The sequence below is a fragment of the Anabrus simplex genome, chromosome 1, assembly GCF_040414725.1.
Source record: "Anabrus simplex isolate iqAnaSimp1 chromosome 1, ASM4041472v1, whole genome shotgun sequence".
NCBI lineage: Eukaryota > Metazoa > Arthropoda > Insecta > Orthoptera > Tettigoniidae > Anabrus > Anabrus simplex.
The window spans coordinates 588,595,343-588,619,452 of NC_090265.1; the positions used below are offsets into that span (position 1 = coordinate 588,595,343).

General features: G+C 38.8%; 1 protein-coding gene across 2 annotated transcripts in view; it reads right to left on the reverse strand.

The window, feature by feature from the left end:
* Positions 1 to 7,454: 7,454 nt before the first annotated feature.
* LOC136870551 (methanethiol oxidase) overlaps positions 7,455 to 24,110 on the reverse strand; it is a 230,781-nt gene continuing 214,125 nt past the window's right edge. The window contains exons 9-11 of one of the 2 annotated variants that reach the window (XM_067144925.2): positions 23,086 to 23,231; positions 19,705 to 19,827; positions 7,455 to 7,698 (exon numbers count right to left, since the gene is read on the reverse strand). In XM_067144925.2, the coding sequence (XP_067001026.2) occupies positions 7,650 to 7,698; positions 19,705 to 19,827; positions 23,086 to 23,231 (318 nt within the window). In that variant the 3' untranslated portion in view covers positions 7,455 to 7,649. Of the gene's footprint in view, positions 7,699 to 19,700; positions 19,828 to 23,085; positions 23,232 to 24,110 lie in introns of those variants that run through there. The other variant, XM_068227134.1, reaches the window with a different exon arrangement.

A 24,110-nucleotide genomic window follows, 5' to 3' on the forward strand; every position in this document is an offset into this window, starting at 1 on the left:
ATCATCTCATGACCTCACAAGGTCTCTGTTTAGCATAGCAGGTGAGACGCCCACTTGTATACCCCCAACCCAAAGTCGCACGCTCCAGGATACTGCCCTTGAGGCGGTAGAGGTGGAATCCCTCGCTGAGTCTGAGGGAAAAACCAACCCTGGAGGTTAAACGGATTAAGAAAGAAAGAAAGAAAGAAAGAAAGAAAGAAAGAAAGAAAGAAAGAAAGATTTTTTAATATTTAAAGAAATTAAAAAATAATTATGTAAGAGACAACAGGGTTGGCATACCATTGGTTTTTTATCATTCCTTGCTTTAGGTGACTAAAATGGAATTAAAACGTCATTTTTTCTCCACAAAGTGGGGGGAGGGCGACTGTCCCCCATCGCCCCGCTTTATCACTGCTACTGTCGACTGCCAACATAACCATTGCTCAAGTACTGCAATATTAGTAAGGTTAACTAATTAGATTATTACTGGATTATAAGCGTATTTCCTTAAAAAAATATTCTGTTCTGTAAAACTGAAATACAGGGTGTAACCATGATGATATTACAAATTCAGGGATAACGGAGGACGCCAAATGAATCAATTTGAGATAAGGAACCATATTCCAGAAATGATCGAGTCAAAAGTTACGCAAAATTCTACTCATTTAACTCCATTTACTTGCACAAGTTTCACAAACGGTTCCATTTACAACAAATTTTTGAAATGGCATCCACCTGTGTCAATGCAAGCATAACATCGTCGCACAAAGTTCTGTAGTACCCGTTCAAATATCTCCGGTATTGTTTGAACAGCATCGCAGGCAGCGAGTATTCTTGCCAAGAGATTCTCTTCAGTCTGAACAGGTGTCTCATACACAAGGCTTTTCACATGGATTCACAAGACAAAATCAAGTGGGGTCAGATCAGGTGAATGAGCGGGCCACAAAACAGGACCTCCTCTTCCTATCCACTTTGCAGGGAATGTCTGATCCAGGTGTTCATGAACCCTCAGTCCAAAGTGTAGTGGGGCTCCATCATGTTGGAACCACATCCGTTGATGAAGGGCAAGTGGGAAGTGTTCCATTTACGTGGGTAGTACATCTCTGAGCACTACTACTGTATGTACACTGCTGCATCTAGGTAGGGAGGAAGAAGAAATGGGCCTACTTCATAATCATTGACTATGCCTTCCCACACGTTGACTGAAAGTTTGTGTTGATGGCTCTTTCCACCTGTAGCGTGGGGATTCTCATCGGCCCAAACATGACTATTGTGACTATTTAGCATTCTGTCTCTGGTGAAACAGGCTTCATCTGAGAAAAGCACACGCGCAGGAACGTCAGGATTGACTGCAAGGTGCCACAAGACCTATTGGCTGAACACGATTCAAGGTGTGAAGTCAGCAGGACTCAAAGCCTGCACTTTCTGTGGATGGTAGGAGTGTAGCTGCATTTCACGAAATACTCGCCACACAGTCATATGTGAAACATTCATTTCACATGCACTGTTCGATTGCTGATTGCAGGAGCCTCGTCCACGGGAGCAAGCACTGCAACTCCTAAGTTGGGAGTCCATGTAATTCGTCGTCCTTCTCAGTCATCATACTGTGGTACCAATTGTCTTGCTTCACTTAATCGTTGGAACAGTCGTAGAAACATGATATGAACTGGATCTCTCCTACGTGGATATTTGGTCCTGTACAACCGTTCGGCTTCTCTGCTGCTTCCATTTGCTTGCCCATACACGAACACCACATCTGCAAGTTTTGTAACCGGGTAAAACTCTATTTGAATAGGGCTGATCAACGTATCACTTCAACCTGTAAACACAGGCTGAAGCCTACAGTACAGACATCACACACCGAGCACGTCAGTAAACAGTATGCCATCTACATTGGAGTTGTTGAGTTATTATCCTAGCCTCTTCTGCTCGTCGGGATTGTCTCCCCTAATGTACTCTTTGCACATGTAGTGTACAGTATATTCGGAGGTATCAGACCAATTTTTGCTTTAACTTTTGACTGCCAGCCACAGTCGTTTAGTGGATACGGTGTTGATCTACTGTTAAGGTTCAAATCCGACTGAGGTTGGTGGTTTTTAAGGGTGTTTAAAAATGACAACTCCATGTTGTTGGCTTCTGGCATGTCAAAGAAATACTGCGGTGTGTAATTCCAACACCCCGGCATCTATTAAGAACGAAGGGACGTTAAACAACTTGGATTGTAAATATCTTTTGACTTAAACATTTCCGAATGTATATTGGTATTATGAGTCATTCACAAATATACTTTCCCATTTACATCATTTACTGCAGTGATTATCATGCTTATGCACTGCTTCCACTGCTCACCTCTAGAAGGCAGATGGTATTCCAACAGTGCCTTAGCCTGTTCTTGAAATTACAGATACGGCAACTCCAGAAACAAAAGAACTTTTGCTTTTTATATTTAACCTAATATGATCGCTGAAGGATAGCCTAGCATCACGACAGATACATCTCTCATCCAACAAGAGATAGCACCACTTAACTTCTCAGACGAGGCTTGGTTCCATCTTCATCCTTCGTGTGTGTACACAGAATAGTTGTTGCAGTGCTACTGAACTTGCTATCATGCATGAAGTATCCCTGGATGGTGAAAAAATGGTGTACTGATGCGCCATGAGCAGGGACAGAATTATGGGGCAAATTTTCTTTTTCTTTTTGAGATAGCAGTTGATTCCACCACGTACAGGAATTCAATTTTGCTCCTCCCACCTTTAGGAGTGATTTTCTCTTTTTCCAACAAGACTCTGCACAGCTCACCCAGTGAAGTGCATTTCAGAATGACAGAGTTATTCATTATTTTTGGCTCCCTCAATCCCCTGACCTAATCCCTTGTATGTTTATCTCTAGGGTTAATTATAAAATACTGTATACAGAACAGACCCCACATACTTTGAAAGAATTGAAACATAATATCCACTAGGAAATAGCCAACATTACTCAATGTGAACTACAGCAAGTGATCGATAGTTTCTTTAAAGAGGTGCCAAAAATGTATGGACATTGATGGTGGATATGTTCAGCACCACCTTTCATTAAGTTGGTAAGAAGAAATTTGAAAAAGTTTAAGAGGCTGTTGTATGGTTGTGTCAGCACCACTCTACAGTACCTTCAGGTGGCAATGAATACTACTCAGTTCATAATTTGTTGGATCTTGCTGTGCCACTGGACAGATCCAGGATTGAATCTTCCAACTAGTGGTCAGAAAGCCAGTATTTTAATGTCTGAGTTAATCAGACTGACTTTGTTTAGATGGCAGGGTTAAGTCATGTTCAATAAGGATGGTGAAGGAGACTATTATGATGGATAACAACAAGAATAGGAGAAATTAACTCTGATGTAGAATGAACATGGAAATAGGCCAAGATAATAGTTCTGGGTTGATAATTCTCGGATACTATTACCTTGTTATCAACATGGCAACATGGACAACAGCTATGGGATGCAGTCAGCCACACTTGCAGTGTGGGCTACATCACACAAGTTAGTCCCTGTCAAGTGCACAAAGAAAACACACTGCCCCACTGTAAATCAGCACATCGCCAGGAGGAAGTGGGAGTCAAATAATTGTGCATACCATGAAAATGTTTCCAGGATATACTTTTGCAACACGAGCTGTGATATAATACAAAAGAACAAGAAAAGTTATGTTTGTGAAATAGAATAGTGAATTGTAAGGTCAAACTTGTAAAACTCACGTGAATAACAAATGTAATTAACATTTCAATAAAACACTGAATATCATGAAAAATGATGAACATACAGTATATTTAAAAAACTTTGATAGATCTGTTACAGCTCAAAAGAATAAAGAAAACTAAAAATAGTACACAATTTAAATAAAGATGTACAGTAGAAGTCCGTTATAGCGAGAATTCATAACGGCGAATAAATTACTCGCTATAACGGATGGTCGTTATATCCGATTTGTAAATAAAAGTCGGAAAACCCTTCATGCACTTTAAAATCGGTATGAAACGGCAATCAGTTTGTTCAAAACTTGCGTTTCCGCAGATGATATCCACACTACGGCTTACTTGTTTATTTTTCGTAATCCGATACTACGTGAAAGTGTATGTTTAATTTCATTCTGAAAAAAAATATATAGTTCCGTATTTCTCCGAATCCAAGATAAACCCCACTTTTTCCTTCAAAAAATTTAAATCAGGCTCAAAAAGAAGTTTGTACAATCATACAGGCCTACGCATTTTAGACTATTTTTTAGACGCCGAACGTTGACTTTCGTCACGCCGTATTTCATTTTTTTTATTTTTTTTATTTTTGCGGCTGCACAATTATTCTTTATTTCCGCGGGTTTAAGGACTATTAACTTAACATTGGCATCATAATACCGAAGAGAACTCGTTGAAAATTTTCCGGCAATACCTATTCCATGCGTCTTTACAATACAATGATCCATCAGGAAATTATTCTTGCTGTCTATAAAACTGTTACTTTTACGCAGCGTCAGATATAACCGGCTACTGCTACACGCACATGTCGCTTGTCGGGTTCGGCCAAATTCAACGGCTAGTGATGTATAGGCCTAATCGCGAACGTTGAAAGTCAACGAACGAGTTTATTGCGCCACGGTATGGCCAACCGCCCTTGCGTTTTTCGTGCACATACCTCACAATTTCATCATCGAGTTCTTTAAAACGTCCTTGTTCCGGACCACTGAATGCATTTTTTGTACAGTACGCATTTCTTTTTAGCTCTTTGTCTTCATGCTAACGCCAAATATTGGCTTTAGTTAGGCCTATGCCGTATTTTCTTGCGACTGCACAATTATTCTACATTTCCGAGTGTTTAATAAACAAACTTAAAATTGGCATCATAATATCGACTAGAACCCGTTGAAAATTTGCCGGCAATACCTTTTCCACGTATCTTTACAATACGACTATCCATCACGAAAATATTCCTGCTGTCTACAAACCTTAATTTTACTAAGCGTCAAGTACAATAGACGCGTTATGACTCTGCCACTGAGTAGCAATGGCTTTTCTAAGAATTCGAAGGGTCGCATGTTTTGATGCCATTCTGCAGATTTGAGAAACACACAGGCACTGTACAATTGGTAGCGATGTGTAGTAAAGAGGCGGTCGTTTATTGTCAATGAGTTCTGTTCGCGTGTGAAAAGAAGCAACATGATTACGGCGGTAGTTGCCAGTGGTATCCATTAACTTACTGTTAGGCCGCGAATGCAACAACCCTTGAGTTTTCGCATGAGATTCTGAGAAGAAAAAAAGAAAAGAAAAAAAAAAGAGTCTTGGATTGGGAGTAATACGGTATCACTCCAGAGATTTCTGTGGCGAACACCTCAGCTTTCTTCTTCAAACAGCGTCACCTAACCTAACCGTATATGTAGCCTATCATGAAAACATATTTGAAACGCATGTAGATAAATAACCTCCTCGCGAAAAAATTACATGTAAATAGCCGTAACTAGACGCGAGAAAATATGAAATATTCTCTGAAATCAGTGATTTACTCTGCCATATCTTGAGGTGTATGATATTCTTACGAAATTTCCGTATATAACACTAAAATTAAGACATCGTTTATTCAGTCTTTATTTTTGCAAGTTAACAACTGCTATCGGCCACGTTATTTACGCATTTATTACGAAAACGTGTTATATACTCTTTCATTTCGAATTTTCTTGAGAACAGCAGTCGATGGGTATTACTAATCAACTCCAACATCGCCTTTGAATGTCAATGAGAGAGCTCGCAAATGCACAAAGTGAGAAAACTATACCGTACCGAAGATGATCGATCGCGTTTTGTTGCAAACGTTTCAGTTTTCTTATTCAAACAGTGTCATGTATCCTAACTTGACCATACTATACGTATGATGAAAACACACTTCAAACGCCGGTAGAGAAATTATACCTTTCTCGCTATAAATGTTCATAATAGCCTTTCCGTAATTTAACCAGACGCGACAAAATACAAACTAACCTACGAAATCAATTAAGCACTCTGCCATATCTCGAGGTGTATCCCATTCTTACATAATTGCAGTATTTAGCCTCAAAATTAAGCGGTCGTTTAGCCAGCCTTAATTTTTAACGAGTTAACAACCGTTATCGGACACGTTATTTACGCCTTTATTACGAAAATATGTTCTCTTTCATTTCGAATTTTCTTTACGGAACAGCTGTCGACGGATATTGCTAATCGACTCCGACATCGAATGTAGACGAGAGAAATCGCTAGTGCACATAGCGAGGAAACGATGCCGAAGGTAATCGATCGCATGCAATATCATCGCTGGGGTGCATATATATCGATAACGGACAAAATCGCACCCGCTTAATCGCTCGTAATAACGGATGCGCCAGTGATAGGGTTCTCGCTGTAACCGAAGGACGATACACAGTTTAATATAGGAATTTTGAAGGGACAGAAAAAGTCGTCGCTATAACGGAGTTCTCGTTATATGCCTTACTCGCTATAGCGGATTTTTACTGTATTTATCACACTGGTTTGGAGAGGTTTTGAGACGTCTGGTTATCATTTTAGTTGGATGAGTTTTTCAATGTTTGAAGTGAGGTTATGGAAACAGGATTGTCTCAGACAGTTGATGTTTTTAGTCTCTTGGGAAAAAAAAGAAACTTTTTGGTGTAAACTTTTGACTTATTTCATTCAAGAAATGAACTGTTCACACAGGTACATAGTACAGAGTATACTAAAGATTTTAGCAGTCAGTCTGTAAGTACAGAAACTTTTCTCTAAAAAGGTTTTGGTAGATATAGAAAAGATTTTTGCATGATGATATTTATCTTGGATTTGCCAGTCACTTTGTTTAGTTGTGCAACCTGCATTTGGTCAGCAGAGAGGGAGGGGCCTGTGACTGTTGTCAGGAAGGATATGACAGCCGTAGAGGCAAACGTACAGTGAGAAGGAAATGGTCCTGAGACTGCTCTGGGCAGTGTGAGGGCTATGTTACCCGGAATCAGCCAGTTGTGCAGGTTTATCTTTCGTCACGGAGTTGATAATTTCACACAAACCACTAACTGTAATACTTGTTTTGATTACGTTAGTTATAATTGCTTGTTGATATGTAAGTGTGTATTTATATATTTGTCATATAGATGGGAGTGTGTGTGTAAGTTAGGATCATGGCATTTTGTACAGTAGTTAAACTTGGTTCAGTGTGAGAGAAGGCATTATAAACAAACAAATACATACATGGTATTTTAACAATTTTTCAAGATAAAAGGTATGAAATTAGATGAGGCTGAATGTTAAAAGCTATGCATTAAAATTGATTGCATGCATCACCTGATAATACTAGTTGACTGTCGATACAGGTTTCATGATCTCATAGGTACTTGACAACTAATGCAAGACTCATCCCGATTGCTCATACCATTTGGGGAAGGATTTGGTGAATTCATCAGAAACAGAAATAACACCACAAATTCAATAGTTAGATAGATTTATTGTAAAATTAATCTATAAAAGCTACAGTAGATATTGTAGCAAAACATAAAAATCAATTGTTTGACAACTTGTTAATTGCTTGTAATATTATAATGCCCTTATTAGGTAAATTGTGCTTTCTTAAAGTATTATAGTTTATGAGTACAATAAAAATAACAGAATAGGCTTCTTGGTTCAGTCTTCTGCCAGCCAAATGTCTGAGGTACAATCACCACCAGGGTATCTGTAATAGAGCATCAAATCTTCCATATTAATCCTATTTCATATTATTCACAATGTTTTAAAACAAAGTGAAGTTATAAAACTTTAGTAAATGTATGTGTTTCCAAGTCTAAATTTGAAGCATTTCAGAATGGTTGATGAAATCTACAGTACAGTGAATTTGGAATTAATGCCCACTATATCAATTTCACTACTAGGATAATATTAACCCAGCAGTGGTTGTGCAGTTGTTGACTGTTACATCCAAGGGTTTCCTTCACCCAGTATGTTTCATATCTTTGTAAGTATAGTAGTTTACTTAAATGCCACTGTTAATGATATGGAAGTGTTCACGGACATGTTCCTTATCACTTAATATGAACGCAGATAGTTCACCAATTATTACAGCGTCATTTTCTAGCATCAATCAAGTTCAGAATTATGATATTTCATTCCGGTACAAAAGTGGTCGCATCATGAGCATTTCGCTCATTTGTTCTGTTATGTTAGTGGCCGTGTGGCTAGCATTTTGCTCTCTTCAGAACCACTGCTAAATTTGATCAGTTCGTTGTTTATTTTGCTGTGTTTTCCCTTTGTTTGTTTTATATTTTGTTTATCTTCAAGTGGACTTATAAAGTATTTATTTTATTAATGTAAATAACTGTAATTAATGTAAAAAACTAGTCATGCACTGTGAAAAAGAGAAAAAAGGGAAGCCAAGTGAATGTAGACAGAAGGGTTAGAGAATGTAGAACAGTTTACATATCTGGCTAACATTATTAATGGAAGTAATGAAATCAACCCTGAAATTAATAACAGACTAAGTAAAGTTATAACATTTTACCATAGTCAGAGAGCTTTTATGGGATGACAAAGTACCCAAGAGAACGAAATTAACATTATATAAACAGTATTTCATACCAATTGTTACATAAGGACTAGAAACGCTGGTAACTAATAAGAGACAAGATAGTAAGATCCAAGCAGTAGAAATGAAATTTTTAAGAACATCGGTTGAAAAGACAAGAAGAGATAGAATTCAAAATATTAAAATCAGAGAAGAGCTAAATATAGAACCATTAGTACAGAACATACAGAAAGCAAGACTGAGAAAGTTTGGACATGTAAAAAGAATGGGAAAGGAATGCGTAGCAAGAAGGGAATTAGAAAGAAGTTAAGGGGAAGAGACCAGTTGGAATACTGAGAAAAAGGTGGATGGATCAGATTTGGAAGGATCGATGTGGCGGAAGTAATAGAGCAGGAAAAGTGGAATGACACAAAGGAGTGGAGGAGGCTTGTTAACCACACCTGGGCGACTGGAGTGGGACATTGATGATGATGATGATGAATGTAAATAATACAAAAAAAAGGAATATAAAGCAATACAATGTAAGGATGTATTTATAAAATAATGCTCTATACAAATTATGAATAGAATTTACAGTAGATGTAGTAGCAAAACATAAAAGTCATTTGTTTGACAACTTGTTAATTGTAGGTAACAGCTCATCATAATATTATAATGCCCTTATTAGGTAAATTGTACTGAGATCCATAGTTGCAGTCGCTTAAGTGTGGCCAGTATCCAGTATTTGGGAGATAGTGTGTTTGAACCCCACTATCGACAGCTCTGAAGATGGTTTTCCAGTGTTTCCCATTTTCACACCAAGCAAATGCTGGGGCTGTACCTTAATTAAGGCCACAACTGCTTCCTTTTGACTCTTAGCCCTTTTCTGTCCCATTGTCACCATAAAAAGGGAAATTGTGCTTTCTTAAAATATCGTCGTTTATGATACCTCGTGAAAAGTATATATATATTATAACCTACAATAAAAAAGATTTACAGATTTTAGTTCCAGTTTCATTCCTATAGCAGTTCTCTTTCTGATCAGAACAGTTCATTCATCATCATCATCATCTCTGGCCTGTTCAACGCCACAGTTCCTGCAAACTTGTAGGGTGTGTTTCTTACAAATTGTACAGTTAGATGTTGTACTTCATGACTGTGTATCAATTTTTCTTTTTTTGTGGGGGTCATAGTAACACTTTTGCCTTCCAATAGGACCTTTTGCTCCCTGTGGAGCTGCTTCATGCAGTAGTTCACCTTTTCTCTTCTGTATTTGCTGCCAAAGTGAAATTGGCAAGTAGTCCATTGTTGCTCTTCTGACCACATAGGGTTTACAGAGCTCGATGCTGAGTGTCTTCAGGTAAGCTCTTCTTGGGCCTACATCACCTGAGTTGAACCTCAGTATCAAACAGTTGTTCAAGGTTCCAGTATCTAACAGAGTAGAAAATAGCCTATGCAGCCACCTATTTTTTTCTCTCACAATTGTATATAGGCTGTTTCAGCCATCAACAACATCAACACACCTTTTGTTAAGTTGTAGGAGGTGATGAGCTCAGGCTTAAGCTTTTTGTCTGTAGTCTCGTCAATGAACTCACCATGGTGCATCGTCAAAAGCATAAGAATATTCCTAGAAACATAAGACACATAAGATAACATAAGAAACCAGTAGCATGTCCCATCCATAGCCAAATATAGTGCTGTTTAAAGGCAGTTTGTTGCCAAGAAAGACAGGAGATATCTCTGCCTTACTTTTCCTGAGAGTTCCCATTAGAGTTAACCTTTTCTGTTTCAAGGCTACAGTGAGAGGCACTGAAGTGAAATAATTGTCAGTTGTGATGTTCCTTCTAGTTTGTTCAATTGGTTGAATCAAACGTTTAATAACTGCAGTGATAGAGTTCTCATATTAGGTGAGGGCAAATCAATTGTTATCCAACATACATGTCCATGTTTTAAATGAAGAATATCCAAGCATCAGCTAAAGAGAACACTTCCAGGCCATATTTGGCTGTTTTTTGTTTGGTATGAATTGCTGACACCTGCACTTTCCCCAGAATGATTCTAGCATTTAGTGTGTAATGTTCCTGTCATTGAACTACAAATTCATCAAACACTTTACAGTTCAAAGCCAGTTTGTCCTATTTCACTCTTTCTTCTCTTGTATGTACATTATCAAAACAAAGGGCATAAATGAGAAGATGAAAACACCTCAGGGGCATAGTTTTCCAGGAAAGTTCAGGAGCCGTGCTGTCTGTTGCCCAAAAATCCTCTACATTACAAAATTGCTGTCAAATAAAGGTGACCAAAAAGAGCCAAGAGTTCTTCCTTATCAGTGTCTTTGGCATCTCTTTTTCATTCATATTCACCCCACATTTATCATCATAACAATTTCCTGTATAGTTTCAGAGGAAAAGAATAAATTCCAAGACAAGCCTTTCATGCCTGGTAACTTATGAATGAGGTTCATGTGTCTTGTCTTTGACATGCTGGGTGCACAATGGATGTTCCACACCGTGCAGTTGTCCTTTTCAATACAGCGAGGCACTGGGGCACGTTGATCCTCTTCCAGCTCTTCTCCTGATACCTCTGAATCAGCATCATGCTTGCTGTTTTCTTCGTGGCTCCTCTCAGACTCACTTTCACGGTCAGAAGCAACACCAAATTGTGCCAAATCATTTACACCAAATTGTGGATTAGCCACTGAATAACCCAAAATGTTCACAAAATTTTAAAGATTCAATAAATTACTAGTGAAAGTACACACTATCAAACAAAATAACACACTGTAAATACATTGTGTTCTAATAAAATAGTAACACTGGTGGTTGTGTGCTGAGCAAATCCCTCACCAAGCATGCTGCATACTAAAAACAAAAATAACTCTGCTCTAGTGGACAGCTGACTCAAACTGAACATCCTGCGTGGAAGAGAAGGGATTGCCCGAAGAACACCTGAAGGGGGAGGGGAGCTGTGCACAAGAGTTGAGTAATGACAATACTTCATTTTGAGAAGTGAGGCATTCGCTCATCACATGAACACTGTCAGGTTCAAATGCACATCCAAATGCAGAGCGCATATATACAGGGCTTTCTATTTATAAGTCCATCTTGATAACAACAATCTCTGTTCATTACTGCAGTTGTTATGGACATCATGTGATAGCCAGGAGATCTTTTCAGATAGACTGGCTGCCAGAATATTGATGCTCGCTTAACACCCCACAGGGGTCATGTGTAGGGTACTTTAAGGTTATACGTACAGACGTGAGCAATATCAACATCACTTTATCATTCAAGCAACATTTATTAAATTTATCTAAGAAACTGAAAACTTAAAACAATATTCTTCAGAAAATGTTCGGGACTTCTTGAGGATCTACTGCAAGCAGTCTTACAACATTCTGCCCTTGTTCTTGTTTATTTCAGTGCAAAGTATTGTTCTGCTGTATGTTTTAATAGCCCATATACCCGATATGTTGATGCAGAAATGAACAACAGCATGCGCCTTATCTCAGTCACCATCGGACCCATGCCAATCTATTGGTTACCGCTGCTCACGGGAATAATGCCGCCTGATCTGCGTACATCGAACGTCCTTTTAAGAGAGCACCATGAAATCTGCAAAAACCTCCAACTACTAGTACAAGAAGACTTCCCTGCACTCAATCTTCAATTTTTAAAGTCACGCCATCCACTTTTGCGTGATGTTGCTGACATGGCTCGCAACAGACTTGTCCCTTCACAACATGTTTTCTGGTGCGCAGATTGCTAGTGGATTTCACATACCATGCAGGCAGTGGATCACTCTTAACAGAGTATGGACAGGCCACAGAAGATACAGGGACTCACTCTACAAGTGGATCTGCTTAACATCACCGGAATGAGACTGTGGTGCCCCACAGCAAACCATCCCTCACATCGTCGGCAGCAGCAAGCTACGTGCCTACTCTGGTAGCTTGGGCTGATTTCTTGATTCCATCAGAGGCAGTATGAGAGGACTGGACATTCTTATTTGAAATTATGTTTTCTTGTTATTGTAATATTTTCAATTGTATATATGCACATTTTATGCTATATGCTAAATAAATAAAAAACTGCATTTGTCTGACTTGAAATCCTGCTCTTCCTGCCATAGTACCTCACTGATATCAATGGTATCTACAATCAATCTATTATCTTTGCAAATTCTCTAATCTACCACAATAATTCATATTTCTAACATTATGTTCAGAAATTTAAATATGGCTAGTTTATTTGTTTATAAGCATAAACAAAGACTTCTGGCCTAATTTGAAATCCTAAGGAAGAAGAGGAAAATGGTATACAACAAGCCAACCTCAGGAAAATGCTCGGTGTGAAAGGATGCAAACATAGTTTTCTTAAGACTGTTGTAAATAAATAAATAAATAAATAAATAAATAAATAAATAAATAAATAAATAAATAAATAAATAAATAAATAAATAAATAAATCACCTGCATTTAGGGCTGTCGTTCAGGTGGCAGATTATCTACCAGTTGTTTACAAAGGCTTTTCTTAAATGATTTCAAAGAACTTGGAAATTTATCAAATACGAGGACGGTTTCACAAGTTCTCGGAATCACCGCTAGATGACAGTGCTAGAGCAACGAGGTTCCTGCGCAATAATCACACATCCTTTGTGAGTGAACATGTGGCGCGTCAGTGCTCTAGCTGCAGGAGTGTGGTAGTGACGACTCTTTGTTGTTGTTCCCGCGTAGTGATTTGTGACAATGGAAAAAACTGAGACTTGAGCAGTGATTAAATACTTTGTAAAGAAAGGTATGAAAGCAAAGGAAATTCATGCCGACTTTCAGAACACACTGTGGGACTCTGCTCCTTCATTTTCAACTGTTGCCAAGTGGACCAGCGAGTTTAAATTTGGTTGGGAGAGCTTGGATGATGATCCGCGTAGTGGACGGCCAAAAAGTGTTACAACCCCAGAATTTATCGCAAAAGTGCATAAAATGGTCATGGAGGATCGTCGACTGAAAGTGCGGGAGATTGCTGAAGCTGTAGGGATGTCTTCTGAACGGGTATATTATATTTTAACCGAAGAATTGGGCATGAAAAAATTATCCGCAAGATGGGTGCTGCGACTCTTGACATTGGACAATAAACGCACCAGATTGGAAATGTCCGAACAAAGTCTGGCCCATTTTCAGTGCAACCAACAAGATTTTTTGCGCCGGTCTGTGACTACAGATGAAACATGGGTCCACTACTATACCCCAGAGACAAAACAGCAGTCAAAGCAGTGGAAACATGCTGATTCACCGCCACCAAAGAAAGCAAAGGCAGTGCGTTGGGCCGGAAAGGTCATGGCCTCAGTTTTCTGGGATGCAAAAGGCATTCTGCTGATAGATTATCTTCCTACTGGCCAAACAATTACGGGGAAATACTATGCAAACCTCCTAGACCAACTACAGGAATAGATACACAAAAGGAAAAAGGTCATCTTTCATCAGGACAACGCTCCGCCGCACACAAGTGTTATTGCCATGGCAAAACTTCATGAACTGGGTTACAAATTGTTGCCACATCCACCTTATTCACCTGATTTGGCACCATCAGACTTTCATCTATTCCCCAAGCTGAAAATTTTCTTCGATGGATGGAGATTTTCTACAAGGGAAGAACTGACAGCCAAATTGGAGAGGTATTTTGCAGGCCTGGAGGAATCTCATTTTCGAGATGGGATCAAGCCATTGGAACATCGCTGGACTAGATGCATTAGTCTACAGGGAGACTATGTTGAAAAATAAAAGCAGTTCCAGTTCCACCGAGGTAAGATACTTAATTCTAGTACATTCCGAGAACTTTTCAAACCACCTACGTATCTTCCTTCGTAAATTAGTCCCATCCCTAATTCCTCTACCTATAAATTAATATCTGACCCAATTTGTACTCATGAATTCCACCTTCATATTATGATCTTTCCCACTTTTAAAAACTCCATTCAAGCTTATTTGTTCTAACGTCATTTCATGTCATCTCTCTACTGACAGCTTGGAACATACCGCCTAGTCCAGCAGCTTACTCTGTACAGTTTGAGAACAAATAATGAACATGGCAATGTCACAAACACGTGGCTGAGTTGTAAGCAGTCCTGAGAAAGAGGATGCATGTGTGCAGTGTGCAGGTCGTTTGGTGGTGAAATAATATACCAAGCCACATCCATACCACACGCTGGCCACAAGAGTTGCCAGCTCCTCACTTTCAGCATAATTTACATGGGCTATATCATTGAAACTACACCTCATAGGATTTTGAGACAAAGTATGTTACATTTTGTTTTCAGAGAAATTTGCACCCCTTTGGCTTGCTCTACCATTTACCAAATACCTTTATACAGAATTCTCCAAAACATGTGGGAAGTATCGAGGGATGGATAGTATATCCCAAAACAATACAAAAAGGCCCTATAACCATGAGCTCTAGCTCTACGGTTGACCGTTTGAGCTATGCATGTTTTCGTTATTAGGTGGAATGGGGGGATAGTTCGTATTTAGCTGGGGCTGTACCTTAATTAAGGCCACGGCCGCTTCCTTCCCACTCCTAGGCCTTTCCTATCCCATCATCGCCATAAGACCTATATGTGTCAGTGTGATGTAAAGCAAACCGTATAATTTCGAAAGTGAACTTCACAAAAACAAGAAAGTTTTAAAATTGACGACAGAGATGTTGAAGGTGGTCAGGATTTTCAGGCCCCTGAGCATACACTTAGCTTTAAATGGTCTCACAGGAAGTGGAACAGGAAACAGATCTTTTTACCATTTATTTATAAAGATGCGTACTATGAAGATGGTTCTAGACAACAATCAACTTACGAGATGGGAGTCCCGTCATGTTGGAACCACTTTCTTAGTCAGGCATGCAGCAGCACTTCCTCTAACATCCTCAACGGTGGGAGTTTATTTTTAAGAAATTATGATGATGATGATGATGATGCTTGTTGTTTAAAGGGGCCTAACATCGAGGTCATCGGCCCCTATTTAAGGAATTAAGGTAGCATGCTATCATTAGATAGCTTCAAAGAAAAATAATCCAGTTAGGTGGTTGTCTAAGATTCCACTACAGACATTTACTGCCAACTGTACTTGAAATGGCATCTGTTGTACTCGGCGGGGTTTCTCCTCACTCAAATTGTGCATATTGTAATGAATCACAATGCCACTGGTGCAAAATGGTGATTAGTTTGAAAAGAGAACTGTTGATAACAAGGCTGCACCATTGGCCAGAATGTGTAATGTCCATTGACTAAATACTACTCTTGTGACGATGTCAGACAGAGGAGCTACTTACGTAATTGCAGATGACATGGGTGAAATTTATAGTTGTGCAACATTGTCAAAACAGACAACTGGCTGATGTTAGTCTTTTGAGGAAGTGCACCTTGTAGCAACTGCAGCAATATGTAAGAGTCATTCTATACAGTATATCTTAAAACACACTCTTCATACTGTTCTAATTTTGACAACTTGTAATTACCTTCAATAACAATAAAGTGATATTTGTAAGAGAGAACATGACAGATATGGTATCAGATTAATAGTTGTAGTGCATTGCCGAATCAAATCAAATGATTCGAGAACTATTGCTCTCATGTACTGGTTGACAAGTCAAACACTTTTTTTTTTTTTTTTTTTTTTTTTGCTACTTGCTTTACGTCGCACCAACACAGATAGGTCTTATGGCGACGATTGGACAGGGAAGGTTTAGAAGTGGGAAGGAAGCGGCCGTGGCCTTAATTAAAGTACAGCCCTAGCATTTGCCTGGTGTGAAAATGGGAAACCACGGAAAACCATTTTCAGGGCTGCCGACAGTGGGGTTCGAACCTACTATCTCCTGAATACTGGATACTGACCGCACTTAAGCGACTGCAGCTATCGAGCTCGGTCAAACACATTTTAATCTACTGTATATTCAATAAACATAGCAGTTACATAAATAACCTACAATGTACAATCATGATTTAGATATAAGTAGCTCTCACCATGTTGGTTGGAAGGCAGGCTGAAAGACTGATCAATTTTTTTTTACAAGCATGTGTGCCTTAAAATAATCTCCACAATTAACAAACACATGGAACAACACAATTAATTTATTTCAGTTTAAATAGTCTGTCTTCTGCTCTTTACACTGGACAAAACTTGAGAAGAATTATGCCTGCTAGTCGTCTAGGTGTAGCAAGCCTGCCTCTTACCCAGATGACCTAGGTTCGATTCCTGTCCAGGTCAGATTTTTATCTGGATTTGTGTGCTGATTTGAGCTTCATTCAGCCCACGTGAGAATTGAGGAGCTATCCGACAGTAGGATAGCAGCCCCTGTCTAGAAAGCCAAGAATAACAACCGAGAGAATTTGTCCACGCATCCCCTCGTAATCTGCAGGCCTTCGGGCTGAACAGCGATCATTTGGTAGGTCAAGGCTCATCTTGGCTGTAGCCCCATGGGGTTTGGTTTGTTGTGTTTCTCGTTCTAGACGTAAGTGTTAGAGCAATGTTGACTCCCATTACAAAGAGGGCAGGGCTACTGTATCTCTGAACATCATGATAAGGTACAACATGTATTTCACATTTTTGATCCAATCAGTCCTTAAATGAGGAATAATACCAATATAATGGTCCGTTATTGGACATTATAAATTTTCCAGCTAACTCATTCTTGGTTGCCTGCGTTTCGCCCTCGTGTGCTAAGTTAGGCTCGTCAGTTGGGACTTAGCACACCACCCAAGACGCAAGGCTAGTGCATACCGTGGAGGCCACTGCATAGGCTACTTGAAGCCACCAGCAGTGCCAATGCACTATGAGAGCCTAACTTAGCACACGAGGGCGAAACGCAGGCAACCAAGAATGAGTTAGCTGGAAAATTTATAATGTCCAATAACGGACCATTATATTGGTATTATAAATTTACTCATTCGGGACAAATATTTTAGGTTCCCTATGGGAATCAACATCTACATCACTGAAATGAGGAAAACAATAGTAAATTACCTCTCTCCCCATCTTGTCTAATACACCTTATATTGGCACTGCCATTGGGTTATGTTGTTTCTCTATAACCTCATAACCTCTGGTAGTGCTATTTGAGCTATATGATGACCCTTACAGACATACAGTCTTCAGAAAGATGTGTTCTATCTCGACACCATGACCAGAGGAAGGTCTCTTATGCTTCCATTAATTTTCTCATAAGATCTGTTCGACAATGTTTTAAGGGATGCTGTACACCTTGGTCAATGGGTAGTATTACTGAAATCACATTTTGGGGGCAAAAATGTGGTAAAAATGAGGCCATCATTTGACACAAAGTGCTCTCACCTGGATGTGAAAAGGCATTATCGAGGACTAACAACTCCTTTTGTTCATTCCCCTTCTCTTGGAGATGATGTTCGACTCCAGGTACAAATTTCTTGTGATACTAATCCATGTAAATTTCTCAGTCTATCTATGCTCTTTAAAAAAAATTATAGTAGCTTTGGAACATATGGAAAGTGGTGATGCTGTTATTTTCAGTATATGGTTATAGTCCAGTATTTTTCTAATGATTTTGTTTTTGAGTGATCCTCATCTTCTGAGGAGGAGGTATGAGTGTTGTCTCCGGTTTCCTCTCTTCAATTAGTGGTTTTATAACACTTTTATCAACAGGTTTTAACTTATTTTGTAAAATGACAGTTTTTTTGTCATACCGTACACCATTAATTTCATGGAACTTCGAGCCCAGCAATGAACAGATCGATGCGAGAGAGCCAACTGTTAGTGAAGTTGTATAATCCCTTTCTCGAACATGTGGTTCATACAGTCCAGCCGATACACCATATTTGCACCGAATAGCCATGTGAATTACATCATTTTTAAAATATATATATCTCTTTTGCTCGGAGCAAAAATTATGTTTCAAAATAATGACTTGATATGGTTTTACAACTTAGTATGTGTAAAATTGTTTGAAGTGAGAATTATACCCTGTTTTAAATGTGATTTTGTTTGTGATGTGTGATGGTTGCTGCTAGCTTCAGTGATTATATTTGTTTCTGTCCCAGGTATGACGTTAAACTGTGTCCGACCAAGTGACCACCTATTAAAGAAACTATTATAGTTTTATTTTGAGACCACCTTGTCAATACATCTTATAATGGTAGAAAATTATTAATTGAACATACATGTTTCGGGAAAATCATCCATTCTCTTCATCAGTGATGTTGAACTGTTGAAGACAAGTGCCCTTGTTTGCACACATTTCCATTATAGCCCTGTCTCATTCGCACTGTAAATTTGACCAGGTTGTAAATTTTCAATTTGCACTAAGTCATGAAATTCAGTCTGGAAATAATCTGCTGCCACTATGTTGGCACTCAGCCACTCTCCCTGTAAGGCAAGTTCATGGATCCCATGAAACTGTTTAAATCTTGTGAGCCATCTCGATGAAGCAATGTGTAGCCATACAACAAACAAACAAATACATACATACTTACTCTCCCTCTAATCCTATTGTCTTGTGGAATAGCTCAGCTTTTACTGCACACATTATACCAATGATGATAAAACCCTTCTGCCCTTTTTAGGTTGAACCACTGAAGAGGTGTGATATCTAAGTCTTCAAATGTATTTTTAAAACTTTCACGGTTTGGAGGTCCACCTCTGCTATCACTGTTCCGCACAAATTTCTCCAGCTTTGCCACTTTCTCATTAATAACACAGACGTTTGTACACCTATTCCATAATCTACCACCAGCTTAGCAGCTGTCTTTCCATTCTTTAATTTTTTCTATTACTTCTAAGTTTTGTTTTATTGTTAAAAGAGTTTTCTTGCATTTTTCTATCATGATGTTATAAACCTGAATACTACGCAGACTGATTAACAAAAGAAAACTGAGCTTGTTTTAAATTTTGAAAGTCTAACCAAGTTCACAAACTATTTTTTTCTTGTAAGGTTGCATGAATAACCAATAAACAAAATGATCTCCACACAAATAATTGGAAGTTCACTGTAGTGACATGTTACCTACAAAGTAACCATTTCATATCAACAGCATGCAATGGCATCTCTGACTCAACAGCCAATAGGATCCAAGCATGCAGTCATTTAATTCTCTCCTGCCAAATCTGTCTTATCATGTCCTTTCTAACAAATATCAGACCATAACAACAAAGAGCACTCTTACCTTATCTCATGAGCTAAGACAGGGCCATCAGGCTCACTCCCAAAGTCAACCAAGAAGTTGGGATCTAACTTGAGTCCACCTTTCTCTGTGTCCACATCTACTTTCACCAAGAAGCTTCCATTTCTGCAACAAAAACCATAAATATAATTAAATACTTACACTTGCAGTTTTACACAATACTTTGAAATTACTAAAAATATAAAAAATCCAATTAATATACAAGGTCATAACAGCACAACTACATTTCCAAGAGGAAATAAATTCTGAGAGTGTAGAAAACATTTGACAATAATCATCTCCGTCATTGCTCTACATTAATTATCCAGAGTAAAGACTTATTGTAATAATAATGAGGGAGTTTGCCATGCAGTTAGGGTCATGTAGATGTGAACTTGCATTTGAGTGATGGTGGGTTTGAATTCCACTATTGGCAGCCCTAAAAATGGTTTTCTATGGTTTCCGATTTTCACACCAGGCAAATGTTGAGGCTGAATGTTAATTAAGGCCACAGCTGCTACCTTCACAATCCTATTACTTTCCCATCCCTGCATCATCCAAAAGCCTTCAATGTGTTAGTGCAATGTTAAACTACTAAAGTCAAAGAAATATTAATGTTTATTTATTCCACCTATTCAATACATAAAAAGTGATTTTAAAGTTATAGGGACATGTTTTGCCCTTTATTTAAGGGCATCTTCAGCCTAAATCTCAATCTGAAAATAAAAAAATCAGGATCCTGATTGTTCTTAATTGTGGTTGATTTTTTAAAAATTAAATTACAAATGAATGTGAGGATGATGTAGGAAATAGTAAAGATATTCTTAAAAATAAAGTCTTAATAAAGTTTATTAAACTGAAAACTGAAAAGGAGATTGCAAGACAATGTTTTCACTTCCTGCAGAGGAAACTGCAAGTGCAGAGCAACCTTCGTCAAGATTATGTTGAGTTCATGAGGGAATATGAAGCACTTGGACACGAGGTTGAACTTCAACCACATTCCACACTAAGACAACCAGAATATTATGGTGAGAAAGCCCTCAGGATGAACTAAAATACTTCGCCCTCACTACCGTAACATATGGCACATCATCAGCAGCTTACTTAGCTACAAGATGCCTGGTACAGCTGGCTACAGATGAAGCAACCGGATTCCCTCGAGCAGCTTCAGTCCTCTGCCATGATTTTTATGTGGATGATTGCATGTCAGGAACAGAGACTTTGGATGAAGCTCTAAGGCTGCGAATCGAACTTCAAGACCTTCTTCAGCTTGGTTGAGAAAGTGGTGCACAAATAGCCCAGAAATTCTTGAATCAATCGCAGAAAACTTACGAGAGTATAAGCATTCATTGACTAATAGTGAGAGCAGCATAGTAAAGACGTTAGGTTTGACTTGGCGCCCTTCAACGGACCCATTTCAAATCAACTGTAGCTTGAACCCACATCAGTCGAGCTCAAGGAAATCCAAGTGCTCAAAACGTATGGTACTCTCCATAACAGCATCAATATTCAACCCACTAGGGCTGATAACTCCTGTTGTAGTTGTTCTCTTCAAAGTCTCATGTAACACCTGTGGCAAGAAGGTTCAGGATGGGATGATCAAATATTTGGGAATTTGCTTGATACCTGGATTGAACTATATCAACAAATATCACTACTTAATAATTTCCGAATTTCAAGACTAGTCCTCAGTGAAGGAATAGTGAAGAACATCGAGATACATGGCTTCTGTAATACATCACCACTGAAACCACAGGAGACAAATAATAATGCCTTCAATGTTTGTGTCAAAATCATACAATCGGTCTCTTATCAATGAGAAATATACTGCCTCAAACAAGGTAAGGCTGTTGATGCAAATAGTACACTGAAGAGTCTGAGCCCAATTCTGGACCAAAATGGTTTTCTTCGAGTCGAAGGAAGACTACAAAACTCATCAATTTCATACAAAGCTAAGCATCAACTCATATTTCCACCTGAACATCACTTCACCAAACTTGTCTGCCTGAGTGACCATGTAAGATTACTACACGCAAGACCTCAACTACTCATTTCATTGCTGTGACAGAGATGTTGGATACCCAGGATTCACTAAATCATTAAGAAATCCATTCATTCATGCTACACATGCTTCGGACTGAAAATCACCAGCTCAAAAAAAATGGCAAACCTCCCAAGATTTAGAGTTACACCTACCAGAGCCTTTACACTGGCCCATATTTAATATGGATAGACACACAATGAAGCAGGACAACAGGAAAGGCTTATGCTGGAATCTTTACATGTCTTTCGATCAGAGGTGTGCACATCAAAATCATCTCTGATCTTACATGTGCATTCATGCCAGCACTACGTCGTTTCACCTCACGTTGAGGTTGTGCTGCCAATTTCTACAGCGACAATGGCACCAATTTCATTGGTGCATTGAGGGAATTGAAAGAACTTCAGAAGTTCCCCTACAAGATGGGAAGCAAGAGAAAGAAATTGTGAAGATCGCAGAAGGAATAGGCATTTCCTGGCACATCATCCCTCCATCTGCACCTCATTTTGGAGGTGCCTGGAAATCCATGGTAAAACCATTTAAATATAATCTTCGAAGAACAATGGTAACAACAATACTCACCTTTGAAGAATTAACTACCCTATCTTCACAAATCGAAGCTTGCCTCAACAGTCACCCTCTATCCAGACTTAGCAATGATCTGACAGATTCATCCTTCCTCACTCCATCACACTTCCTTATCGGTGAGCAACTCACGGCACTTCCCGACCCCGATCTCAAACCTTGCCCTATCAATATTCTCTCTAAATGGAGATGCATGCAAAGAATGACTCAAGACTTCTGGCAAATATGGTATAAGGACTACCTCAACACACTTCAGCAACGTTACAAATGGACATAAGAGCATCCTAAACTACGTGCTGGCGATCTTGCATTCATCAAGGATGACAACCTGCCTCCTCTTCAATAGAGAAGAAGATTGGTGGAAATGGTCCATCTCGGAGATGACTGTCTCGCCAGGGTAGCTACTGTTAACACCAGTTTTGGTGCCATAATGCGTCCTACCAACAAGTTGTTTATATTACCAGATATGAACTGGGAGTGATCATCGAACTACAATTTGCTTGAACAGTTTCAACATACAAATTTGCCCTATTTTCACCTGGTGCATTTTTGATTGCATGTGTTTTATTTTATTATTTTTCTGCAAAAGGCCAATGCCTTTTGGTTTGGTGGTATGTTAGGTAAATTTAATCCATATAGTAAACTTTATCTTGTAGGTTGGTAACTGCATAAAATAAGTGCATTATTGTAATGAAAGATGTCAGAAAGTTTAGTTCACATTTATTTCACCTTCTATTAGCAAGGTAAATACAACTCACTTAGTTATTTCAGGATAAAACTGCTTATCCCAAGGGGAGAAGAGTGACGAGGTTACATACAGCCTCTTGCCATCCAAACTGAGCTGGAGCATTTGAGGAGCACCATAAAGTCTCTTTCCCTTCATGTACACAGGCTTTGGTTGTTCCTGTTAGGAAAAAAAAAAAAAAGTACACTGAGCTTGTAATTCAGAAGTATTGTATCTTATACCTTATGCACATTTTTACTAACACAAAACAATTTAAAAACATCACAAACATTTCTACTAGTGTACAATGAAAACAGAAAGCCATCTTCTTAAGCTGATACAGAGCAACAGAGTCATCTACAGTCAAAGCAGAGGAAATCACAAGTTTCACTTATAGTTACCTTTTGTTCTGAATTTCATGAATTAGAAAGGTAATGTTTTCATATGATAGCTATTCTGGTGATCCTACTACAACAATAATGTTATTGAGACTTTACGTCCCGCTAACTACTTTTTGGTTTTCGGTGACGCCGAGATGCCGGAATTTAGTCCCGCAGGAGTTCTTTTACATGCCAGTAAATTTAACGACACAAGGCTGACGTATTTGAGCACCTTCAAGTACCACTGGACTGAGCCAGGATCGAACCTGCCAATTTGGGGTCAGAAAGCCAGTGCCTCAACCATCTGAGCCCCTCAGCCTGGTGATCCAACTACAGTATTAGGTTTGAGTAACATAAAGATTGACCTGAGGAAGTGAAAAAAAGAAAACAATCTATAGCCATTCAAAACCATCCTGACAAAACCAAAGTAGTCAGGAGCACAAAATGATACAAAGTGAGATTTCTTCATGAAGTTCTAGGATATGACATTTCATCAAAAGGCAATACCAGGTGTATGCGTAAGATTTTGCCGGTTTTTGTGGTAAAGAAAACACATAATTTTCAAGGGAAATTCAAATTTTTGTTTGTTCAAAATATTGGCCATCAGTTTCTACACACTTCGTCTTTCTTTCAGGTAAGTTATGAATACCATGCCAGAAAAACTGCTTGTCTTTTGCGG